The sequence below is a fragment of the Ctenocephalides felis genome, unplaced genomic scaffold, assembly GCF_003426905.1.
Source record: "Ctenocephalides felis isolate EL2017-DRISC unplaced genomic scaffold, ASM342690v1 CF-g0.4_SCAFFOLD_01886, whole genome shotgun sequence".
NCBI lineage: Eukaryota > Metazoa > Arthropoda > Insecta > Siphonaptera > Pulicidae > Ctenocephalides > Ctenocephalides felis.
The window spans coordinates 90,337,645-90,346,845 of record NW_020538040.1 but is presented as its reverse complement, the minus strand read 5'-3'; the positions used below and the strand labels follow the sequence as shown (position 1 = coordinate 90,346,845).

General features: G+C 27.6%; 1 protein-coding gene across 1 annotated transcript; it reads left to right on the top strand.

Annotated features, from left to right (window-relative positions):
* The first annotated feature begins 345 nt into the window (after positions 1-345).
* Positions 346-8,238, top strand: LOC113375510 (vacuolar protein sorting-associated protein 11 homolog). The gene is made up of 12 exons (XM_026615442.1): positions 346-479; positions 560-628; positions 716-898; positions 1,305-1,365; positions 2,679-2,886; positions 3,205-3,388; positions 3,496-4,766; positions 5,003-5,175; positions 6,075-6,202; positions 6,271-6,440; positions 6,669-7,036; positions 7,889-8,238. Exons 1-12 carry the CDS (start codon positions 465-467, stop codon positions 8,236-8,238), a joined length of 3,180 nt encoding a protein of 1,059 aa, XP_026471227.1. The 5' UTR covers positions 346-464.
* Positions 8,239-9,201: the final 963 nt, after the last annotated feature.

Here is a 9,201-nt window from a genome sequence, read left to right as displayed (position 1 = left end):
TTTTGCCAATAACGACCAAAAAATTTATGATCTCGGAATTATGCTAATACCAGAAAAACTGCCAATACATTATTTATTAAAGTATTTGTTTATTGTACGAAAATTGCGTGCCAAAATGTCGATAAAGAACGAAGTTACTTTCCGAACAACCCAATAGTACATGCAGTACATGCTTATTTATCTATGATCCAGTAATAATATATATGGTCTAGGCGTATAAAAATTTAAAATTACGTTTTGACAGCTAGTTGAATAGTAACGCCCTTATGGCAGCAGCGTCGCACGAAGTGACAGTTTCTTTGACAATTGACCTGATCGCTGTCTAATGTCATTTTACAAAATAATCACGGTTTTATAAACTTTTAATCATAATTTATTATTATAAACAATGTTGTTTTACAATGTTTGTATTTAGTTTACATTTACATAGATTTTGAAAATATTTTTATATCGCCCTACCAAGAATGGCCTTTTTAGAGGTTCTGATTTTTGTGATCAATATATTATTTTTTAAATAAATAATTCATTATTTATAACGAGTGCTTTTATTGTTTTTTAGTGGAGGAAATTTAATTTCTTCGATCTTAAAAAAGATACTGATGATGGTAAAATAGCCGATCTATTGAAAGTACGCCAGAATTATCAAATATCAGTCATTTAAATGACTAGTTTTTAAAATGTAAAAATATTTAATAATATTTAAATATTATTTTAGGATTCAAAAGTAAATACCATTTCCACTTGGAGTAATAGTGCAAGTAGTATAATAATATTTGGAACATCATCAGGGCATATACATCTGATATCTCGCCTATGGCAGGCTCAAACATTTCAAGCCTACGATAAGAGTGTATTATTAAGTGATACACAATATCCTGCCATTTTAGTAACTATTGGAGTAAGATATTATTTTTTTCGTTCCTGTCTTTTTTGTTCAATCAGTCACTTAAAGAATATTATTGTTATTATTGACTCCAATATCGAGCTTTTGTATGCTGCCTAACTTCTGATTTGTATCAGCTTATATCAATTTTGAGGCGTATGATTAGTTGATCAATTTGAAAAGATTTACAGAAAAATATTTTCATTCTCATCTAATCGTAATTTTATTGAACTTTACAATAGATATTTTACTTGAAATTTACAATTATCATTTTCTATTAAAAATGATTATTCTATAAATCAGAGATGGAGTTGAAGTATTTCAGAACCACTCATTTCATAGTTTTTGGGAATTTACTTATATCAGTGAAATAATAAATAACAGTATTAATTGTATAAATTAATAAATGATAATATTTTAGGAAGATGATTTGAATGTACACTTAATGAAAGTGTGGAATTTATCCAAATTGACAAAAACAGGTATGATTTTAATTCTTGATCTTAGATCTATTAAACTTTTGCTTTATGAAACTTTTTCAGCCTTAATAATTATTTTTCAATGAAGTTGAGCATAATAGACATGAATGTAAAAGTAGGTTCTTATGATTTTTATTCGTGGTTCACTAACAAGTTTTATTTGTCTGTAAAGAATATATCATACAAAGATAAAATAATAAGATATTATTGAGGAATAAGAGGACAAACAATAAATATAAAAAGTAAAGACTATTAAATATAAGTTAGTTTTCCTCTACTAGGGTTTTGGACATCAATCAAACGGGACATTTGTAATGTTTTTTTTTTTTTTTTTTTTTGTTTAATATTGTACATGCTATTGTGTAATAAAAATAAACTAGTTGGTATTGGTATTTTGCCTTGAGGCAAGTTACATGAACTTCCCGATATGTATAAATAATCGAGTCGATCAATAAAATATAAATGAATTTATGAGTGATTGAAAGTATTCCGAGTGGATTTATTACACATAATTGAACACTTTCCTAAAAGCAAATTTTCTAAAATCAACAATTTTTGTAATTGAACCAGTGTCCGTAGGGCTTTAATGGTTTAGTATGTTCATTAAGATCAAGTACTCTATTGTTATACCAAGTAAATCGTCTAACTTTAATTTTAACAAACGTCAAAAGAACGTCATTTTCTCAAACTTTGATGAATTTTTAAAATTTAACTACTCGTCGTAAGACCGTAATATTTCAGTAAGTTCCATAAGATCATGATATATATCGCCAAAAAAAGTTCCATAAAAATCGGCTTCAATTTTTTTTTTTCGACAGTTAATTCATTTCCTTCGCTATACCAGAAAAAAAAAACACACATACTTTTTCCAAATTTGGTCTCATTCAATTTATGGTGGCTTGAAACGTCGAGAAAACAAAATTAGCGAATCGGATATTTTCATGAAAACATAAACTTCTTCTTCGGGAAGTTAATAAGGTTGCAGGCTAATAAATATTCTAAAATGTACATTTTTAAATGATTTTTATTTTTTTTTTTTTTGACAATTTTACGATTTTTTCCTCGCGATTATATTTCATACGATAAAAAAAATATGAATTTTTTTAATATTAAAATTTATAAATTATTTAAATATCTTGAATTTCGAAAGGGTACAGATTCATATAGGATTATATTTAATGTGATAAAAAGAATTTATTTTATAATTTGATTTTAAATTATTTGAATAAATACATAATAACAAATATTACTTCTTTTTATTAGTTTTTCTCATATTATAGAAAGTTTTGAAACATTAGAGTTTTTTATTTTTTTAGGAGTTCCAACATGCTTAAGAACTTTCAAGTCTCCGTCTCAAATGAACCGAAAGCCAACTTGTCTCACTATTGGCGAAGGTGGGCAACTATTAGCAATAGGATACGACAATGGAACAATTGATCTGCATCGTGGTGATATCACACGAGATAGGTCTAAAGTTAAGACCCTTACTGCAAATAGTGGAATTATATATGGATTGGGTTTCAAGTATGAGAGTTTGATTGAGAACTTTATTTTTTATTAGGATACCATTTATTAATTGAATTGAGTTATGCAGGTGTTTTGAATAAAAATTTGTTTATTCATATTTTTTTAGTTCTGGACAATAATTAATATTTGTTTTTGCACATGATTCTTGTATTGTGAATGATTTTGAATATATAACTAGTCAAATAATAGTGATATTAATAACTTACTTTTAATAAATACTGCAAGCTTAAAAAGTAATTTATATTATTGAGATAGGGAATGCTTGATTTGGCATTAATGTTGTTTTACAAAATAATTTGGAAAGTACTATTTCAGGGCTGTAACAAAATGTGTTCATTTATTTATAAGTAGCAGTAAAGGTGTATTAGTATATACTTTAACAGGCCGGGATAGAGAAAATAAATTAACTCTTGATAAATCTGAATGCGATCCTGGTTATTGTGCTCCACCAGAGCGGTCAAGTGAAGATCACAGTGACTTTATGGTTGGAAGGACAGATGTATGAATACACACACACACATATATATATATATATATATATATATATATATATATTTATTACTAGATTGCTGAATTATAATCTAGTAATATATACTTTCATTTTAGGCTGTTTATTGTTATTCAGCTGATGGAAGAGGACCTTGTTACGCAGTGAAAGGTGAAAAGATGTATTTACAATGGTTCAGATCTCATTTAGTAATTCTATCTCGTTCAAAGCCAACATCAAATACATCTATGAATTCAAAATTACAACTGACAGTGTTAGATATACAAAATAAATTTATAGTTTATTCATCGCCAGTAGATGACTTCGAGCACATTTTCACTGAATGGGGTGCATGTTACATACTGACTTCAAATAATGAAATATGGCATTTAGACGAAAAGGATTTACAATCAAAATTGAACTTACTCTTTAAAAAGAATTTATATGATGTTGCTATACGGATAGCAAAGAAACAACAATATGATAGTGATAGTTTGTCGGATATATTTCGGCAGTATGGTGATCACTTATATGCTAAAGGAGATTATGGAAGTGCTGTAGAACAGTATATTAAAACAATAGGTTGTTTGGAACCATCATATGTTATTAGGCGATTTTTATCATCTCAACATATAAATCATTTAACATCATATTTGCAAGCTCTGCATAGGCAAGGTTATGCATCTGGGGATCATACTACTCTTCTATTGAACTGTTTCACTAGGTTAGATGAACCTGAACAACTAGCTAATTTTTTGAAAGCTAGTGATCGTGAATTAGACTTTGATGTAGACGTTGCAATACAGGTTTGCAGAACAGCTAGTATTGATCAAGCCTTGGAATTAGCAAAAAAGCATGGTAAACATGATTTATGTTTGAAAATATTGTTAGAAGACATGAAAGAACACAAACAAGGACTAGATTATATTGAGAGTTTAGAATTTGAAGATGCCACAAAATACATGAGCATATATGGAACAATTTTACTTGAAATCATACCTAAGGAATCAACAGAATTTTTGAAAAAACTATGTACTGATTATCATCCCAAATATAAACCATTAATAGATATACAAATGCACAATAGTGTTGATCGTGCGAATCCTGAAGATTACATTCATCTATTTCATGATAATTCTGGTTATCTTATTGAGTTTTTGGAATGCCTCATCAAAGTCCTTACTGTTTGTGATACATTAGTTTATAACACTCTATTGGAACAGTATCTTCAATTATGGGCAAGTGATAATTCCTTAGAAGCAATCAGAGATAGAATACTAGAAATACTAAGACATACTGATTCCTCATATGATGAACATCATATATTAGTTCTATGTCATACATATAAATTTTATCCAGGAATGTTGTATTTGTATGAAAAAACCAAAATGTTAGTAAGAAGTTAACACATTTTTAAAGCAGATACATTATCATAACTTTTAAATTCCAACATATTATTAGATTTGCATTAATAATTAATAACTGAGAAAATAAATAGTATATTGTGTTTATATGAAGTTGAAAGATAATTACAGTAATCAGTTATTGGCATACTTTAAATAATTTCTGACTTTTTCTAGTCAATAATTTTTTGATGATTTATTTGATTGCTTTTTATACTTGTAGGTATGAACTCATTATAAGGCACAGTTTAAAACATAAGGATTACAATAATGTTTTGGATGTGTGTAGGCGATTAGGATCATCACAACCCACATTATGGCTTCAGGCACTTTGGGGTGTGTGCAGAAATCAGGATGCTCCCAAAGAAATAGTTGCAGAAATGTTACAATTTATTGGTAAGAAAAGTATTTAATATATATAGACTTTAAGTAAACTGAAATATATGAAAAATATTTGTACAGAATTGAATTGCACAGAAGTTTTATTTTCAATCTTGCAAGTAATAAATTTAAATAGAAATTTTAGCTCTAGAATGTTAAATTTATTCTAGTTTTCTTAAACCGTGGTATATATATATATATATATATATATATATATATATATATATATATATATATATATATATATATATATATTGAAATGAATTAAACATCCAATGCGTCGAATGTAGAAAGTTTATTTTAATTTTTTAATGTAAAAATGTATAAAACACATAATTATTTGTTTCTAACCGCGATGCATGGAGAGGGACGTACGCGATTCAGGGGCGTAGTAGGGAATCAGATTTACAGCAATTAATTATATTTTCTGAAAGTAAGCAAGGAGAACTGCGTTTGTTTATACAATTTGAATTTAAAAAGATAAAACTGGATTCGGAAAATCTTCTATGGTCCACATTCTTTTCTTTATATAAAATTATGGGATGGTCAGTATTAAAAGAGTGTTTGAAATTAATAATGTTTTATTCATTTCAATATGTTTCAACGTTGAACAAAAAATCCTCAAGATCTATATATATATATATATATATATATATATATCATATATCATGAACCAGAATAAAATTAATTGTGCAAGATCTAGTATTAAATGAAAGTAATTTAACATATAAGCACGCAGGCAATATTATCTAGGCAAAATCTTTTGTTTTGTCAAATATCTTAGGGCATGCTTGCTAGAAGTTGTATAACAAATAATAATAGTGTCAAGCATGCATATGTCAAACATATGCTCAAATGATTCATTGGAGTAAACTGTATTGATTAGAGAGTATAATTTTATTTTATATTGAAAGCTAAAGAGAAACTACAGTCTCCTTTGCAAGTATTAGACTGTTTATCAATTCCTGAAGGTCCTACATTAGGAACATCGAGAGAATATTTTATTGAAGTTTTTCAACAAGAAAATGATAATACCAAAGAGGTAACTGTTGCTTGAATTTGTGATCATGCTGAGTATTGTTTATCTAATTTATATAAATGTTTCTGTAGGTAAATGAATTAATCAATAAATATCGCTCCGAATCTGAGAAAATTAAGAAAAATATAGCAAATATGCAAGAGGGTCCAATAGAATTTCGAGGAGCAAGGTGTTCTGCTTGCAATCATCCATTAGAATTGCCTTCTATTCACTTTTTGTGTCATCATTCATTTCACCAGCAGTAAGCAAAACATAGTATACTTCTTGTTTTAAAATATGTATTCTACACAAATGCTTATCGGTTACTTAATAGAATGAAGGCTTCAATAGATTCTCTTTTTATTTCCTGCATAGGCAGGCATTTCACATTTATTCATAGTATATTTAACCCTATTATTTAAAATTATGGTAAATGATTTTTTACTTTTATCACTTTGGTCATTAATATTGTCTTTCCTTTTTTAAACAGTTGTTTTCAGAGTTTCTCAGAACATGAGTCCGAGTGCCCTGCTTGTTTACCAAATAATAAGCAAATGCTAGACCTTGTACATTCCCAAGTGAATCCTAAAACTCTTCATGACTCATTTCATAAAGCATTGGATCAATCAGAGGACTCATTTTTACATGTAGCCGACTACTTCAGTAAAGGCATATTTAGTAAAAGTCCTGTTGCAAATCTGGAAAAGGACAAAAATTTTCCTGTTTCTGTAGAAGCCAACAATTATTTTAGCAAAGAACTTTTGGTTAAACCTATTTCAAATACAAGTAATTCAAACACTACATATGGTCCTGGTGCAGAAGCAAAAATACGGTTATTAGAAGGAAATAGGCAGCCAGGTATGAAAATATATACATAAACAATATATATATATATATATATATATATATATATATATATATATGCGGGGGCTAAATTCCATTAAAGTAGAGCGTGAAGCAAACCTGTGATAAATAAATAGAGCTTATCTTAACATGTTTGGGAGAAGATGGACTGAAAATCGGCTCTGAATTAAAATTGCTAAAATGTTATTTTAAATGTTGTTTCTCATTCGGTCAGATTATTATTTATTTCATGTTTCCTATTCTGGTCTATAATTTCAGTCAAAGTAGTCAATGATCCTTTACAACCACCAATATAATAATATACCAAGGTTGTCAAATATCTCCCTTCCGCCTTTTGGTATTATAAACCAAAAAAGCGGAAGGGAGATATTTGACAACCTAATGTTCTTCGAAATTCCTACTATCATTTATATTTTTGTTTCCTTCTTGCATCATTAGAATTTAAATTTGAATAGATTTCAGATCATCATTAGAAAAGATTAGTTGCTGTTTCTTGCACTATTTTTCTACACCTTTCTAATTTATCTCATCAATAAAATTATGAATAAAATGATATATAATATGATATGTGTGTTCATATAATTTACCACTATTTCCTTCATGATCTCACCCATATTTTAAAGTCTTTGGTTTGAAATAAAACAGCGCTAAACGAAGCAGCGTTAAGCAAGGTATTACTTTATATATGCTTCAAAATTGCAAAATGGAATTTTAAAATGCAAAGATATGAAATTCTGCCTCCTTAACAATAACCAGGTCCTCTCATGACCTTCGCATTCCATTTTTTTTTTCTGACATATTTTTTATATGATATATATTTTCATAATATATAATATGTTATTTTAGTGTTGGAGCGTCCCATTTCAGAAGGTAGAATGAGGCAGAATGAAATGAAAGCAAATTCATACAATGCAACACTTGTAGCCAATATTTCAAACATTGATACAATTCCATCCTCTAATACTGATACAATTACTATGGGAAGCCAAAATGCATCTGCTGTAGTGTACACAGAGAAAAATGCTAATTCTATAGCTCAAAATAATAAGATAATAGATGACTTAGATGAATCAAATCCATTCTATGAGGATTATGATGAATCTAAAAATCCATTTGCAGAAGATATTGAACCGAACTCTGGAAATCCATTTAGTGATGATGACTATGATAAAAATTTGAATCCATTTGAAACCTAAAATCATATATATATATATATATATATATATATATATATATATATATATATATATATACATATTATGTATTATGATGATGTAAAGTAGTACAATTATTTAATTATAAAAAGTATATTATATTTAGGTATCTTCATATGTCCTTATCTTTTATATATTGTAAACAAAAAATAGAATATATATGCTTTTTATAGTGTTTAAATTGAAATGCTAAAAATAAACTTTAAGTGACCGATGCTGTATATCACTGTGCTGCTTCCATATATGTATATTGGCTCTCATGTATTTAGCTGATTTATGAAGAAATACATTTTTATTGAAAAATGTACATATTTACTTGTTGTCGGAAGAATGTGTACTGACTATGATCTAATTTATGAGTTATAGGTGATCATCTTAAGCTAGTTTCAGGCGAACTCCACTGGCACCTGCCCATTAGGCTGTGGGTTACCCATACATACATATATTATATATATATATATATATATATATATATATATATATATATATTCATATTGGATGGTAGCATATTGGATTTGTAAATATTTTAAACAAAAAAGTTGTTTAAAAAACCATTCTTCTGTCAAAAACATGATATTGATAAGATTTAAACAAACAATATATTTAAGAAAAGTAGAAAATGGTTTTTCTACTTGATTTTTTACATAATATGAATGAAAAATTGAGGATATAATGGACAAAAAAGTTTACCAAAAAGGTGGATATTTTGAAAACTCAAAAATATAGATAAGAATTTGTGGGTTTCTTTGTGAGTTGACATATTTGGTATAAACAGTGATTACTTTTTTATAAATATTGATAATAAATGAAGAAAACGATGGTTTCTTGTACATTTCATCAATATTGTGAAGTGGACCCAAACTTTTGACCAGTACTGCATATATATATATATATATATATATATATATATATATATATATATATATATATTAGAGTTGTGTAACT

Bases quoted from the DNA above. Each gene is read 5' to 3' on its own strand.
- LOC113375510 (XM_026615442.1), top strand. The intron at 1,366-2,678 runs GTATGATTTTAA...TTATTTTTTTAG, and splicing joins ATCCAAATTGACAAAAACAG to GAGTTCCAACATGCTTAAGA. The intron at 4,767-5,002 runs GTTAGTAAGAAG...TTATACTTGTAG, and splicing joins TTGTATGAAAAAACCAAAAT to GTATGAACTCATTATAAGGC.